Genomic DNA, 17,793 nt, shown 5'->3' on the forward strand with positions numbered 1-17,793 from the left:
CACTGCCAAAGGAGTTTCATCAATGTACTTAGTAAAGGGTCTGAATACTTATGTAAATGTGATATTTCAGTATTTTTTTTATACATTTGCAAACATTTCTAAACATTGCTTTTTGCTTTGACATTACGGGTATTGTGTGTAGATTGATGAGGAATTTTTTTAATCAATTTTGAATAAGGCTGTAACTTAACAAAATGTGGAAAAAGTAAATGGGTCAGAATGGACAGTACTTACACTGACACCTCAACACACACAACACACACATACACACACACTGCATACGCCCGCACACACATACAGTAAATACACACACACACACTTTCACACTCACCACATATGCTTCTGCTACTGTCTATTATCTATTCAGTTGCTTAGTCAATTTAACCCTACCTATATGTACATAGCTACATCAATTGACCTCTTCCCCTGCACATCAATTTTGGCACTGGTACCTATATATGCATAATTTATTACTCGTTATAGTTATTTGTTGTTCACTGTGTCATTTTCCCTGTTAGTCTACACCTGTTTACGAAGCATGTGACAAATAAAATTTGATTTGATATGTTATTCGCCGGTTCTGTATATTAGCAACAGGAGCTGAGCCTTGACCTCTGCCCTGTGGAATGGCCTTGTTTACATATCACTGATATGAGAGAGAGACTGTTTCTATTTAACCCTGAGAACCAAGGTGTGAACAGCATCAGCTCCAGATCGCACAACAGTTGTCAGACCTTTGAGACCGCTTTTTTCGCAAAATGACAACATGATTTGTTACATTATTAGGGCCATTCAGACTGCAGTCACCTCTATATTAGACAAGATATAGGATGACACATAATATGGTGGTGTTGGAGTGTAGGTGCCTCAGGCACAGATTGGAGAAAGTACTCTATTGTGTGTTTGGCCTTCTCCGTTCTTCACCTGTCGTTACAGGTCGGCTTGCTTCTCACCCAGCTAAGGTGGGTGTGAATTCTGAGGAACGTCAGATTGGTGGTGAGACGTGACCTCTTCAGCCCCCCCCTTCCCCCAAAGAGCAACCCAGGCAAGAGCAAGCTATTTGAGTAGGTAGACAAGAGTTGACTGAAAATCCCATCTGCAGTAGATCTATGAAAATAATGATCCAGAAGCATTTCCCTCTCTTTCCTCCCATTGCTATTCTAAATGCTGTACCAACAGAGAAGAAACCTGAGGATTTAATTGCTCATCAGAAGTCAGCTAAGCATCCAGAGAGAGCCCTCTCCAGGACAAGGTAATGGCTTTTTGCCTCTGTTCTTTCTGCTCTTTCTAGTAAACACTGAGACAGTAATCGTGCTGTTAAAATATATGATTTCAGTTTTTTTACCTGGGATATTTACACTTTCAAATACATGTAATACACGATACTGTAGCAATGGAAGAGATTAATCGTATGTCTTTGTATCAATATACAGTGCAGTATTATATATGGTAATGCAATGTGCTGGAGAGACTCAGTCTTGTCATTGTCTTGAACGTTTAAAAGAGTCCCTGTCAGAGAACACCATACCTTTCCAATTGATCTGAATGTAGGAAAGGTCGGTCAACAAATATAGACAAAGCACCTTGACGAAGGTGATGTACTGTGAGAAAGGTGCCCGCTAGGCCACACGTCAATGTCCCTTCTATGTCAGGGTTGAGAAATAGCTGAACTTTACCTTACCTTCACTGTTCTAGCCCTTGTTGAAATGTGGAAATTTGCCCATTTTGAGTGGCAATAAGCATAACATGTTATATTTTGCTTTGTGGTGTGAACTTTTTCAGTATTAGAGGATAATTCACAAGGACAATGACTTCGACAAGGGTAATTATGTTGAACCATTGCTTTATAAATGTGGATATGTGAGGTTGATGCATCACTCTGAGTTTCCTTGTACTCCTGTGCTATACTTAAATCATTGACATCGTGCTGGTGATAGTGAAAGAAACCTTACATTTCATTTATAACCCTGCACTTTAAGCATTGCTTTTCAAGCATAAACCTGTACATTGAGCATTGCTTTTTAATCATAACCCTTTACTTTGAGAATACATTTTTAATCATAAACTTGTATTTTGAGCATTACTTTTCAATCATAACACTCTAATTTTTGTTTGGATGGCTTATATTTTGTACTCCTGAATAGCATGAACAGGTGACTATTAATGCTGAAAGGTCCTCCTATTCTTGTGTTCATTCTTATTGTTCATTGGAGGCAGAAGAGATCTGTTACCATTCACTTTACATTTACATTTAAGTCATTTAGCAGACGCTCTTATCCAGAGCGACTTACAAATTGACTTAATGAATGAGTTTAAAACTTGAGCTATGCTTTGTTCAATAAGGGGCATCAATCCTGCAGGAGGAATTTTTAGCTTATTGAAAAAGTATCACCGGTAATTAGATGACAAATATGTTTTCAGTCATTTTGCTAAATGTTTTGTTTCTGTGTGTCTCCTGCATAGATGTCTGACGCTAATGCCAAACTGGTGAAAAGAGCAGATGTGACTGTCATTGACTCTCTTTCATTGGCAGATGGCAAGCTTTCTCCTCTTTGGACTTGGGGCCCATCAGTGTCTTCCACCCATATTGGAAGTCCCACAATGTCAAACACGAATGTGTTCCTTCCTGCCTGATGTATGCACAGAGGTAATTAATGACTGTACACAAAATGTCAGCCTTGGTGAGCACTGCGCTGCTGATGAGCTTAGGAATCATTAATTCATCTTCATATTGACTTTTTCATCCCCCAGCTAAGAAGCTTTGGGTTCCTGCTCCGGAACACTGTCTCAAGAATATTAATAGCTGCCTACACATCTCCAAACAGAGTTGTTACATACCTCAATCTCTGCTAAGTTCTAATCAGAACATATATTGTGGTGCTGGAGGGTCCATCATATGGCTCCTGCTCAAGTTTACTGTACAGAAAATTGCCTGTCCTAAGATACCTTTGCTCACAGCTCTTTCCAACAGTACCAAGACAGTACTAGGATGATTTATGATTTTAAATAAAACTCTGTTGATGAAACCACATGTCTGTGCCATAAACGGTGCATATTTCTGTAGGGTTAGGGTATCTTGGTGAGATGTAAAGTGTTTTTGGAGATGTCTTCTAATAGACCCAGAAAGCTTTCTAAAAGCGGAGTGAATGAGTCCACAGAGCATAGAATTAATCAACTGACTACAAACTGTGTGTCACAGGTACTTCAGAAGGATCACAAAGTCCTTCTTGTTTCACCCCCTTCCCTGACAGTTGAAACGCCCACAGTGATTTGCATCTTTTAATTACAGGCTCCATATATAATTGGGAGCAAGTGGGAGATGGGTAGAGTTCTGTGGATAGATTGTATATGTACATAAAGATGACTTGTTTTTGTGATGCCGAGGAGAATTCTTGGCTAGATATATGGGCTGATTCAAAATCCATAAAGTTTTCTTGCCTCAGGCCAAATCTTGTAACAGTTATATTACCTTCCTTGTATTGATGTATAATTTCAGACATTTTGCAGAAAATATGACCTAGAATTTTCTGAGGCACAGTAAATAGAGTAAACAGATCTGTTGTACTTGTTTTGTACAAAGCAACCAGTTTAGAGAAACACAGAACTGTCTGTATCCTCAAGCTCACAGTGAGCCTAATACCAAAAGACAGAGCACAGAAGATTTATATAACATGTCTTAAGTGTGGACTTAAAAAATAAATATGTTTCTGAACAGAAAAATATCAACAGCATAAAGTGATGCATTTAATAAAGTGATTGTCTTTTGATAAATGCCTGCAGTATATTAAGATACTTTATTATTTATATGTAATACGTCAGACCTTCACATGTTGGCTTCTTTATAAAAACTCCATAGGCATATGAGGGAACATGCCTAATTCACTAAGGCATCATTACTTAATGCAGCAGAAAAAATGTCCTGGCAAAGGCTGTTGTTTACTAATGCTTAACATTAGGGTGGAACAAGAGTCATAGGGATGGTACAAACACAGCTGACCAGAGCAAACATGTCATGAGCATTCACCAATATTATAGACAGCTTATAAGCTACTAAGTTTTCATGAAGCTTCATATAAACGTGTGTATGCAAGAAGCAGAAGAGCATGTTGCATCATTGTGCTTGTTGTCTGGTTGTAATGTGAAGGAAATACTTTACAGCCCAGTCAAAGCTGTACTGTATGGCAGGAGCAAGTCAATTGGATACACGATTACTTCAGCTAAAATGTATTGGTTAATAAACAGATTGCCAACCCTGACAATCATAGGAACATGTATAACAGGTATAATTACTTCTACATTATACTGAGTTACTGACAAAAGTTCTTATTCACAGTGTTAGGGGTAGGCAGATTTAGACATGCATTTTAGAGAGACTTACACTTACACCCCTCCATCCTGCAGCCTGCAAACAGCAGGAAGTGTTAGGAAATCCAATTAAATGATGAAATGTGAGTAAAAAGAGTAGGTTGCCATGTAATTGCAGCTTAACATAAGCAATTTCACATTGTCCCGGCTGCAAGATGTTAATGAGGTTTGTGTTTTCTCTGAAAAACAATGCAGTGGAGTGCATCATTTTCTCAGCCTCCAGAGGCAAATTAGCCATATCTCATAAGTAGGGAAGAGTAGCTAGATCACCCCAGATAGACTTCAGTATTCAACGTTCGGCCAGGTATCCAGGACATCGGGAGATTCCTTCAATACCTTCCACTGGGGGCAACGTGAGTTCCTATTACCTGTGCGCTCCGGCTCCGAGGATTGCGGGTTCAATCCCAGTGCCAAGCATTCTTTCAAAAACATTTTTTTTATTCAAACCTATGCCAAACATGAACCCCTACCTTAAAGTTGCATTATGTAACTTTTTGGGTGAGCAGGCCAAATTCACATATAAATGTGAGTTATACAGTGGGGCAAAAAAGTATTTAGTCAGCCACCAATTGTGCATGTTCTCTCACTTAAAAAGATAAGAGAGGCCTGTCATTTTCATCATAGGTACACTTCAACTATGACAGACAAAATGAGAAAAAAAATCCAGAAAATCACATTGTAGGATTTTTTATGAATTTATTTGCAAATTATGGTGGAAAATAAGTATTTGGTCACCTATAAACAAGCAAGATGTCTGGCTCTCACAGACCTGTAACTTCTTCTTTAAGAGGCTCCTCTGTCCTCCACTCGTTACCTGTATTAATGGCACCTGTTTGAACGTGTTATCAGTATAAATGTCACGCCTTGGTCATTGTATTTTGTGTTTTTGTTATATGTTTGGGTAGGCCAGGGTGTGACATGGGTTTATATGTTGTGTTTCGTATTGGGGTTTGTATTATTTGGGATCGCGGCTGATTAGGGGTGTTGTTAGGCTTGGCTGCCTGAGGCGATTCTCAATTAGAGTCAGGTGCTTATCGTTGTCTCTGATTGGGAACCGTATTTAGGCAGCCTGAGTTTCGCTTTGTATTTCGTGGGTGATTGTACCAGTCTCTGTGTTGTAGTCACCAGATAGAGCTGTTTTAGCTGTAATTAGTTTCACGTTCTGTTGTTTTTGTATTTAGTTTCAGTTATTTCATGTACCGCGTTTTTCATTCATTAAAGTCATGAGTAACCAACACGCTGCATTTCGGTCCGACTCTCTTCTTTCAACAGACGAACGCCGTTACAATAAAAGACACCTGTCCACAACCTCAAACAGTCACACTCCAAACTCCACTATGTCCAAGACCAAAGAGCTGTCAAAGGACACCAGAAACAAAATTGTAGACCTGCACCAGGCTGGGAAGACTGAATCTGCAATAGGTAAGCAGCTTGGTTTGAAGAAATCAACTGTGGGAGCAATTATTAGGAAATGGAAGACATACAAGACCACTGATAATCTCCCTCGATCTGGGGCTCCACGCAAGATCTCACCCTGTGGGGTCAAAATGATCACAAGAACGGTGAGCAAAAATCCCAGAACCACACGGGAGGACCTAGTGAATGACCTGCAGAGAGCTGGGACCAAAGTAACAAAGCCTACCATCAGCAAGGGCATTGCAGATGAAACATGGCTGGGTCTTTCAGCGTGACAATGATCCCAAACACACCGCCCGGGCAACGAAAGAGGGGCTTCGTAAGAAGCATTTCAAGGTCCTGGCGTGGCCTAGCCAGTCTCCAGATCTCAACCCCATAGAAAATCTTTGGAGGGAGTTGAACGTCCATGTTGCCCAGCAACAGCCCCAAAACAACACTGCTCTAGAGGAGATCTGCATGGAGGAATGGGCCAAAATACCAGCAACAGTGTGTGAAAACCTTGTGAAGACTTACAGAAAACGTTTGACCTCTGTCATTGCCAACAAAGGGTATATAACCTGTTGGGGCTAGGGGGCACAAGGAGTTCCCTAAAGGGAACATCCCTCCCATTCAGCTGAAAAAATATTATTTAGAAATAGTTAACTTTCACACATTAACAAGTCCAATACTGTCACGTTCCGACCATAGTTCTTGTGTGTTTTCCTTGTTTTTGTGTTGGTCTGGACGTGAGCTGGGTGGGCATTCTATGTTGTGTGTCTAGTTTGTCTGTTTCTGTGTTTGGCCTGATATGGTTCTCAATCAGAGGCAGGTGTTAGTCATTGTCTCTGATTGGGAACCATATTTAGGTAGCCTGTTTTGTGTTGGGTTTTTGTGGGTGATTATTTCCGTGTCTGTGTTTGTTTCACCACACAGGACTGTTTTCGGTTTTCACATTTATTGTTTTGTATATTTGTAGTGTTTTCTCTGTATTCGTCTTTATTAAAGATGTTTAACCCTAACCACGCTGTGTTTTGGTCCGCCTCTCCTTCCCAGGAAGAAAGCCGTTACAAATACAGCAAATTAAAGATAAACATCTTGTTAATCTACCCATCGTGTCCGATTTTTAAAATGTTTTACAGCTAAAACACAACATATATTTATGTTAGATGACCACCAAATTCAAAAACACACACAGCGGTTTTTACAGTCACAAAAGCATAAATATAGATCAAATGAATCACTAACCTTTGATTATCTCCATCAGATGACACTCATAGGACATCATGTTATACATGTATTGTGTGTTTTGTTCGATAATGTGCATATATATATATATTTTAAAAAATCTCAGTTTACATTGGTGCGTTACGTGCAGTAATGTTTTGATTCCAAAACATCCGGTGATTTTGCAGAAATACTCACAATAAACATTGATAAAAGATGCAAGTGTTATCCACAGAATTAAAGATAAACGTATCCTTTATGCAACCGCTGTGTCAGATTTCCATTTTTTTTTTACGGAAAAATAATAATCTGAGAACGGCGCTCAGAACCCAAAGAAATAGCCGCCATTTTGGCGTCAACAGAAGCTACAAAAAAACACTATAAATATTCACTTACCTTTGAATATCTTCATCAGAAGGCAGTTCCAGGAATCCCTGTTCGACAATAAATGAGTGATTTGTTCCATAAAGTTCCATAAAGCCCACCATTTAGCCACTTGTTGTTAGCTTGTTCAGCCCAGCATTCAATCCTCAAAAAGCATGAGCAATTCCTCCAGACAAAAACTGAAAAAGTTCCATTACAGGTCGTAGAAACAAGTCAAATGATGTATGCAATCCATATTTAGGATGTTTTAAACATTAATCAGCAATAAGGTTCCAACCGGAGAATTTCATTGTCTGAAGAAACGCATAGGAACGCAAGAACAGTCTCTCGTGACCGCGCGCAATAAGATGGAGGCTTTCTGCCAGACCACCCACTCAAAGAGCTATTATGAGCCCCACCTTTTTGCCCCACTGTATATCTGTCATTCTCATTGAAAGCAAGTCTAAGAAGCGGTAGATGTTAGCCATTTCAATGCTTCCTGTTTTTAAGTTTTGTTTTTGTGTCTTTTACTTTCACTTTTGTACACCAGCTTCAAACAGCTGAAAATACTATATTTCTGGTTATTGAAAAGTTATTTTGGTATGATTCGGTACAATGATTCTCTACACTATACATAGCTTGTTATGTCAGAAAAGCTGAAATTGGGAAAACTATTAGAATTGTAGCAACCAGGAAATGGTGATTTCTGCATATTGCACCTTTCAGAATGAATGCCTACACCCAACCATGATGTTTTTACTGTTTTAGCCCTATCCTAAACCTTAACCCTTACCTTATTAACCAGTCAGAATTACTTTTTGCAAATCCAATTCGTTTTACACGTTGATTGAACATCATCACTTTGACATTTCTGGGTTTGAAATGACGTGGAAACAACATTGATTCAACCAGGTTTTGTACAGCGGGATGGCACATTCCCTAGAGAGACGCCTAAGACAGCACTTCTGTAACAGCGTTCTTCGTTTGTTGAAAGAGAGTCGGACCGAAATGCAGCGTGGTGGTTACTCATGTCTTTAATGAATGAAATGACGATACATGAAAATAACGTAATATACAAAAACAACAAAACGGAACGTGAAACCTAATTACAGCCTATCTGGTGAACACTACACAGAGACAGGAACAATCACCCACGAAATACACAGTGAACCCCGACTACCTAAATACGGTTCCCAATCAGAAACAACGAGAATCACCTGACTCTGATTGAGAACCGCCTCAGGCAGCCAAGCCTATGCAACACCCCTACTCAGCCGCAATCCCAATAACTACAAAACCCCAATACGAAATACCACAAAATAAACCCATGTCACACCCTGGCCTGACCAAATATATAACAAAACACAAAACACTATGACCAAGGCGTGACAACTACAGGGAGACAGGACGGACAGCTGATCGTCCTCGTAGTGGCAGAGCACATGTAACAACACCTGCACAGGATCGGTACAGCCGAACATCACACCTGCGGGACAGGTACAGGATGGCAACAACAACTGCCCGAGTTACACCAGGAATGCACAATCCCTCCATCAGTGCTCAGACTGTCCGCAATAGGCTTAGAGAGGCTGGACTGAGGGCTTGTAGGCCTGTTGTAAGGCAGGTCATCACCAGACATCACCGGTAACAACGGCGCCTATGGGCATAAACCCACCGTCAGTGGACCAGACAGGACTGGCAAAAAGTGCTCTTCGCTGACAAGTTGCGGTTTTGTCTCACCAGGGGTGATGGTCGGATTTGCGTTTATCATCGAAGGAATGAGCGTTGCACCGAGGCCTGTACTCTGGAGCGGGTATTGATTTGGAGGTGGAGGGTCCGTCATGGTCTGTGGCAGTGTGTCACAGCATCATCGGACTGAGCTTGTTGCCATTGCAGGCAATCTCAACGCTGTAAGTTACAGGGACGACATCCTCCTCCATCATGTGGTACCCTTCCTGCAGGCTTATCCTGACATGACCCTCTAGCATGACAATTCCACCAGCCATACTGCTCGTTCTGTGCGTGATTTCCTGCAAGACAAGAATGTCAGTGTTCTGCCATGACCAGCGAAGAGCCCGGATCTCAATCCCATAGTGGACGTCTGGGACCTGTTGGATCAGAGGGTGAGGGCTAGGGCCATTCCCCACAGAAATGTCTGGGAACTTGCAGGTGCCATGGTGGAAGAGTGGGGTAAAGTCTCACAGCAAGAACTGGCAAATCTGGTGCAGTCCATGAGGAAGAGATGCAATGCAGTACTTAATGCAGCTGGTGGCCACACCAGATACTAACTGTTACTTTTGATTTTGCCCCCCTTTGTTCAGGGACACATTATTGAATTTCTGTTTGTCACATGTCTGTGGAACTTGTTCAGTTTATGTCTCAGTTGTTGAATCTTGTTGTGTAAATATTTGAATGAACACATGTTAAGTTTGCTGAAAATAAACGCAATTGACAGTGAGAGGACATTTCTTTTTTTGATGAGTTTATGTTTTCTATGGCGCAAAATAGTGTTCCGTTTAGCATTGCGTGAGCTAGGCTTGCTGTTACTTGCACACAGTGTTCATTAAACACACGGAGCCAAATCATCAATCTATCATGGAAACAGGACGAGTAATTACAACAGCCAGTGTTCTCGTCTGCACTCCTTACTGCAGGATAGCCTCAAGTTTACTCGTCTCGAGGGGAAAGAGCGCAGTGGATACGTGCGCTGTCCATGGTGCTGATTAGCATAAACACAATGAGGCAAGGCGGAAAAGGCAAAAACATACATCTCTGTTGAAGTGTGTTTTACAGACATTCAAAGAAAAAACATGTTTGTCTTCTCTGTGCCAAACATTTCATGAAACAACGACTGATATTCTTCTATTAAATGGTGTGCTTTTTTACAGCAACATGGATAATAGTTATATAATATAGGCTTGTTGAGCCAATACAGTCAGGGAGGTGCGGTAACTTAATTGTTCACACCACCGCTGGGAGGCGTCTCTCTCTCTTAATTTAGAATAGCCTGATAGGAATATCTCATTCTCACCTATCATTACGACTAGCCTATGATGTAAGCTCGTTTTTTATGTCGTGTTACAATCAATTAAACGGGTCGAGATAAATCAAGAGCACTACCAACACCTATCACTAAATAAAAATATACCATTTGTTTGCTGCCCATCACATAAGGGTACTGAGATGCGTATTACCCACTGGGCACAGACATAATTTCAACGTCTAGTTGTGATTTACATTCGATTGAGTTGTCAACGTGAATTTAACGTTAAATCAACAACAAATGTCACCATGCCATTGGATTTAGGTTAAAAGTTGGGTAAAAAAATTGTAGTCTTTTCACTAATCCAATCAGTTTTCCACATTGATTCATCGTCATATTGTATCTTTGTGTGTTTTTTTTAATGACGTGGAAACGACGTTGATACAACCAGTTTTTGCCAAGTGGATGTCGTTTGTTGCGATCATCAGTTCTGCGTGTATGTGGTTGTTGTTCAAGGATATGGGTTGTGATCAAAGAGTACAGAGAAGTTCAGCAACACCAACATAATTGCTGCGTTTACACAAGCAGCCCAATTCTGATATTTATTTCACTAATAGGTATTTTAACCAATCAGATCAGCTTTGAAATAGATCAGATGTCAAAAGATATGATGTGATTGGTCAAAAGACCAATTAGTGGAAAAAAATATCAGAATTGGGCTGTCTGTGTAAATGAGTCCATGATCTCAGTTGCCTCCTCACGTTCTGGCTCAAAAAGACGCCCGCGCGCCTGCATCTCCCCACTGCCCTGTCTTGTTCTAAGCTTCTAGAGATGCGCAGGTCTTTGGATCTCCACCTTCACAAGCCAACCGATAATGAACTACTCATCTAGGATAACTCTGCGTTGGAAACCACACGAAGGATGATTGGATATAGGACTGTTCTTAACCGTGGACAGCTGCTGGTTTTAATTCTGTAGCCCATTGGATTGCTGCCACCCGTGCGTTTATGTGGTCCGTTTGGAGACGTTCCTTTGGGTTGCCTGTATTCGGATGTAAATCGGAGGTTTTGTTCCCTGCGCACCTCTCAAATGACTAAGCGTGGCGCGAAGAGGAGACTGCGTTCTCCATCTCGCTTCTATGTTAGAACCTTGGGCTAAAGTTTTCATGGACGGTGCCCTGGATTTTCCACTGCTATCCCTCTGAACAGGGTCTTTGCTTTTCAAGCAGAGAACAAGTATTTTACCACGCACACAAGAGGTGCCTTCTTTTGGAATCTATCTCCAAAATGAAGTCCGTTTTTATCCGAGGTACGTATGGGATACGTTTACATCAGATCCGAAGGTGTCGTGTGTTTGCTTGTTTGTTAGTCTTTTACTGGTTTAGCAAACTCTGATTCAATTTGCAGACGATTTTATGTTGATTTGCAGAAACATATTATATAAATATCAGTGCTTGCTATTGTAAGTCTGAACACAACGTATTGATGTATAGCCTAGGCCTACTTAATGTGTACTTAACTTGTTTAAATGAGAAGATACAGCCTGTAACATGCCAATGTAGGCTAATAGATATATAATAAGCAAAGTATTTTTCGACGTTTATCTTTTAAAATGATATTGTAGCCTAATGTTGCATGCTAGTTGAAACACATAAAACATGCATAGTAAACCTTTAATGTTGTTTTATAGTTACCCCAAAATAATCAATGTGTAAACACGTGACATCCCAAGAGCTCCATTTGTCAGATAAAAAAGTGGGGGGGTTCTGTTTGCACTAAGCTTTCTCTCTCTATCGCTCTCTTTTTTTAACCAGCGCCTTTGAGACTATTGTGCACGGTGACCAATCACCCATGTCGTCCTAAATGTTGGCGAAGACCACCAGAGCTCATGAAAATGATTTATCAGTGTTCACTGCTCATTTTGTATATCGCATCTAGTCACGCAGTGGGGATTTGGGACTGGGGAGTTGGGGATTGGGCGGGGTGTTTGCCTTACCTAATAGCAATTAAATAATATGGTTTCTTGTTTGTATGAGTGAGTGCATGCCTACTTTTGTCTTTGTTCTTTTTCTGTCTGTGCATGTGGGATGCCACTGCATGCCTCTTAAATGTTAATTCCTGGAGAACCCAGGTCACAATACATAAAGTGTGATTCACCACCAGACCCAGGGAGGGAGGCTGCCAGGCTGGATCCCTGTCTATCACACCAGCTGGGGGTAGAGGAGAACAGTCCTGAATAATGAATAATAATCCCAACCAAATGCCCAGTGTGATGAAAATACATCAAACGATCCATAGCTCAAAGGAAGCGGAGAAAGAATAGAGCGATAGGGAGAGAGCATAGGTTGTAAGTGTCTAAGTGTGTGCGAGAAATCTAGACAGCAAGAAACTAGGGTGTGAAGTGTGTGTGAATGAGAGAGAGAGAGAGAGAGAGAGAGAGAGAGAGAGAGAGAGAGAGAGAGAGAGAGAGAGAGAGAGAGAGAGAGAGAGAGAGAGAGATAATATGTGAGATATGGCAAACAGGGTGTTGGATTAGACTCATTAGAGACATGGAGAATACTTGAGAGCAGATGGTGAAAACCATCAAATCAAATGTTATTTGTCACGTGCTTAGTAAACAACAGGTGTAGACTAACAGTGAGATGCTTACTTACTAGCCCTTCCCAACAATGCAGAGAGAAAAATTTAGAAAAAATAGTAACATGAAGAACAAGTACACAATGAGTAACGATAACTTGTCTATTTACACAGAGTACCAGTACCAAGTTGATGTGTAGGGGTATAAGGCAATTGAGGTAGGTATACACATATAGGTAGGGGTAAAGTGCCTAGGCAACAGGATAGATAATAAATAGAAGCAGCAGCGTATGTGATGAATCAAACGAGTTAGTGCAAAGAGGGTCAATGCAGATTGTCCGGGTAGCTATTTGGTTAACTATTTAGTAGTCTTATGGCTTGGGGTTAGAAGCTGTTCAGGGTCCTGTTGGTTCCAGATTTGGTACATCAGTACTGCTTGCCGTGCGGTGGTAGAGAGAACAGTCTTGGCAGCTGGAGTTTTTGACAATTCTTAGGGCCTTTCTCTGACACTGTCCGGTACAGAGGTCCTGGATGGCAGGGAGCTCGGTCCCAGTGATGGGCAGTATGCACTACCCTCTGTAGTGCCTAGCAGTCTTTCCAGCCTCCTGAGGGGGAAGAGGCGTTGTCGTGCCTGTTGGTGTGTGTGGAAGCAAGAGCAAAGATTATAGGATAAAAGACAGTGAGGATGCAGGAGGAATGGATAGCCGGTTATTACGAGGTTGTTCTATATGTCTGTATAGGCATAGTGTTTGTGGTATTATGTAATATGACAAGCATGACAGGTATAGCTATTGTTTCTGTTTCCTATAGTGTGCACAGTTACACCATTGTCTGTAGGAAGTGAGTAATAATCTGGAATCCACTGACAATTATTTTTCATTCTTACTTACTGGAGGAAAGACCCTGAACAGCCTGCACTGTAAATATAGAATGTTTTTGCAAATGAGAACAAGGCACGAATCCTTTGCTATCCAATAAAATAATCGTAACTCCTCTGTTATGGCTCTGCTGTGTTTGGTCAGGTTTAAAGATCAGACAAATACTCATATGATATGGTATGTTGAGTGGAAACAGGAATCTCGTCAGTGTAAAGGTCAATCCATCCCCAAACCCATCACCTTTGAAAGATTGAGCCTGTAGTCATTACACTCAGCAGTGCATGATGTCCCTCTAGGAGAAACAACCACTGAGATGTGCACAGCTCCTCACTGTGCTTCCTGTACATCAACCACTCTCCCTCCACAGTTCAGCACACATAAATCAACGTCCCAATTGTCTGTTGCAGCCAGCCTCCTTTATTGAAATCCATTAGGCTACGCCTTTGGCCTCAGATTAGCTTTAATTGCAGAAGGGTTGAATCCATTGCTGTGTGTGAGCATGCTGTGGGTGGGCCCCTTCCATTAGCTCGCTGGAGACTTTATGGTTCAATCAGTCGTGGACACGGACGGGCGGTATCTACCATGAAAGTGTCTGGGAGGGTGGAGGGTATGTTGGTGGTTTATTGGTGGAAGGCATGTTCTTCTCATTATTATGCGTGTTGCAGAGGAAGGGAGGAATGGTTTGGTTGATTGATAATTGAGCCAAATGGAAGCAGCCATTTTAGGAGGGAATTAGGGTGTGGCAAATGTACATCATCAATTAGACATCACACACACCTGCATGGTTAAACCTGTGTTTTTACTTTATTTGCTTGGGTATTGTAGCGTGAAGTCACAGACCATTGACTGTGCTGTGAATGGTTTCCACATAAACTGAACATTGCTGCTCAATGGAGTTCGAATTGGAGTTCGAATTAAACCGATGGGATTTACTTAGCTTAATCTTTAACTTCCTTTTAATTTAGAACACATTTTGGTTCATGGTCCATTCATGTTATTATAGGCAGAGCTCTGTGATGCAATAAGGCGTTTTGTAAATGGGTCTGTGAGAGTTTGATGATTATTATGACATTGATGACATAGGAGCATGTACCAGTAAACCAATATTCAGTGTTTCAATAAATAAGTAATGCAGCATTAAGACTTTCTACTTGTAATCTATCCTTGCTGATTTCTGGCCCTGATACCCCAGGCTTGAGCTTCCTGACTGGGTAAGGAGAAAGAGGGTGCATCTTAACACATGTATTTATGCCAATTAAAGTCATGTCAACTGAGAATATTTTATGTTCATAATTATTCTGAAGAAAGTCAGGCTCGAAAGGTTGCACAGCTACTTGCTACTTTGTTATTCTGACGCTGATGGGCTTTTCAGAAGAGCTTGAAGGTGATGGTTCATACCTCTCCTCTGGATCGTAAATGCATCCCAGGAAAAATCCCAATTACAGTACATGTAATGACAGCATGCCAGGTTGGACTGCAGAGGTCTTGAAAAAGAAGGGTCAACACTGCAAATATTTGACACTTATGAAATGCTTGTAATCATACTTCAGTATTACATAGAAACAACTGGCAAAAATATCTAAAGACACTGAAGCAGCAAACTTTGTGGAAATTAATATTTGTGTCATTATCAAAACATTTGGCTACGACTGTATAGGTTTAGACTGCAAACATTCACGAAAATTACAATTCTGTAGGCATATTTCTGTAGAAAGTTTCATAGAGGTGATTGATAGAGACAATGAAGAGCTTCAGCAATATTTCAGTGTTTTTTGTCAGTGTACAAGGTTTGAAAATGGATCATCTGCCTTCCTTGCAGACGAAGCCTTTAGGTTTCATAATACCCTCAGCAAGTCAAACCTGTTGTTAAAGCAATCATCAGCTTTTTTAAATAAAGCCAATAATTATTGACTCGGTGTGAAAATGACGAGCTGCAAAAAATAAATGCTTACATGAGGGTTGTTGCCTGAACAATTTATTGATTGTTGATGTAAAAAAATGTTTTTATAAAAGCAGTAATAAACTGGTGCCTGTATGTTATTGTGATTATTGTCATGGCTGTGCAATTTGGCAGTATTTAGTGATTGGAGCAGAGCCGGCAATCATAATAATCAATCAAAAAAAACATTTGAATGCCTTATCGTTGTATTGACATCATGTGATATCCAAATAAAATAAAATCAAATTTATTTGTCACATACACATGGTTAGCAGATGTTAATGCGAGTGTAGCGAAATGCTTGTGCTTCTAGTTCCGACCATGCAGTAATAACTAACAATTTCACAACAACTACCTTATACACACACAAGTGTAAAGGAATGAATACGAATATGTACATAAAAATATATGAAAGAGTGATGCCCGAACGGCATAGGCAAGATGCAGTAGATGGTATAGAGTACAGTATATACATATGAGATGAGTAATGTAGGGTATGTAAGCATTATATAAAGTGGCTAGTGATAGATTGATTACATCAAATTTTCCATTATTAAAGTGGCTAGAGATTAGTCAGTATGTTGGCAGCAGCCACTCAATGTTAGTGATGGCTGTTTAACAGTCTGATGGCCTTGAGATAGAAGCTGTTTTTCAGTCTCTCGGTCCCCGCTTTAATGCACCTGGTGTCAGATAGGGTGGAGTTGATATGGTCCTTCACTAGTCTCTCAAAACACTTCATGATGACGGAAGTGAGTGCTACAGGGCGGTAGTCATTTAGCTCAGTTACCTTCGCTTTCTTGGGAACAGGAACAATGGTGGTCCTCTTGAAGCATGTGGGAACAGCAGACTGGGATAAGGATTGATTGAATATGTCAGTAAACACACCAGCTAGCTGGTCTTTGCATGCTCTGAGGACACGGCCGGGGATGCCGTCTGGGCATGCACCCTTCCGAGGGTTAACACGTTTAAATGTTTTACTCATGTTGGCTACAGTGAAGGAGAGCCCGCAGTTTTTGGTAGCGGGCCGTGTCAGTGGAACTGTATTTTCCTGTTTTTATTCTGTCTGGGAGCAAGTAGTCTGTGATTGACTGTAGACCCTGCCACATACCTCTCGTGTCTAAGCCTTTGAATTGCGACTCCACTTTGTCTCTATACTGACGCTTAGCTTGTTTGATTGACTTGCAGAGGGAATAGCTACACTGTTTGTATTCGTTCATGTTTCCGGTCACCTTGCCTTGATTAAAAGCAGTGGTTCATGCTTTCAGTTTTGCGCGAATGCTGCCATCAATCCACGGTTTCTGGTTGGGGAATGTTTTTGTCATGTTTTGTCTTATATCATCTTGTCATTTTGCTTTTCCTTCTGTTCGTTTCCCCCTGCTTGGGGGGGTACTGTCATGTTTGTCATTTATTATCTTGTCTTGTCCCTGTGCTCCCCATTCTATTCGTTTCCCTCTGCTGGTCTTATTAGGTTCTTTCCCTCTTTCTATCCTTCTCTCTCCCCCTCCCTCTCACTCTCTCGCTCTCTCTTCTCTCTATCGTTCCGTTCCTGCTCCCAGCTGTTCCTATTCCCCTAATCATCATTTAGTCTTCCCACACCTGTTCCCGATCCTTTCCCCTGATTAGAGTCCCTATTTATTCCTTTGTGATCCGTTCCTGTCCCGTCGGTTCCTTGTATTGTATTCACCATGCTGTGATTGCGTTTCGCCCTGTCCTGTCGTGTTTTTGCTGTGATTGTGTATCGCCCTGTCCTGTCGTGTTTTTTTGCCTTCATCAGATGCTGCGTGTGAGCAGGTGTCTCTGTCGACTACGGCCTGCGCCTACCCGAAGCGACCTGCAGTCTGTGGCCGCTTCTCCAGTTATTTCCCCTCTACAAGTCTAGAGGATTTCTGTTATTCCCTGTTTGGACTTAAATAAACTCTGTTTCTGTTAAGTCGCTTTTGGGTCCTCTTTCACCTGCATGACAGAAGGAACCGACCAAGGAATGGACCCAGCGACTTCAGACGCTCGTTACACTGCCGTCGAGATCCAAGGAGCCATGCTCGGCAGACACGAGCAGGAATTGTCTGCTGC

The 17,793-nt window shown here is 41.2% G+C and overlaps 1 protein-coding gene across 1 annotated transcript in view; it reads left to right on the forward strand.

Moving 5' to 3' along the window:
* The first annotated feature begins 11,139 nt into the window (after nucleotides 1–11,139).
* LOC124000426 (reticulon-4 receptor-like) overlaps nucleotides 11,140–17,793 on the forward strand; it is a 48,424-nt gene continuing 41,770 nt past the window's right edge. The window contains exon 1 of the mRNA XM_046306775.1: nucleotides 11,140–11,638. Within this exon, the coding sequence (XP_046162731.1) occupies nucleotides 11,617–11,638 (22 nt within the window). The 5' untranslated portion in view covers nucleotides 11,140–11,616. The remainder of the gene's footprint in view (nucleotides 11,639–17,793) is intronic.

Source organism: Oncorhynchus gorbuscha, linkage group LG16 (genome assembly GCF_021184085.1).
Source record: "Oncorhynchus gorbuscha isolate QuinsamMale2020 ecotype Even-year linkage group LG16, OgorEven_v1.0, whole genome shotgun sequence".
NCBI classification, from domain to species: Eukaryota; Metazoa; Chordata; class Actinopteri; order Salmoniformes; family Salmonidae; genus Oncorhynchus; species Oncorhynchus gorbuscha.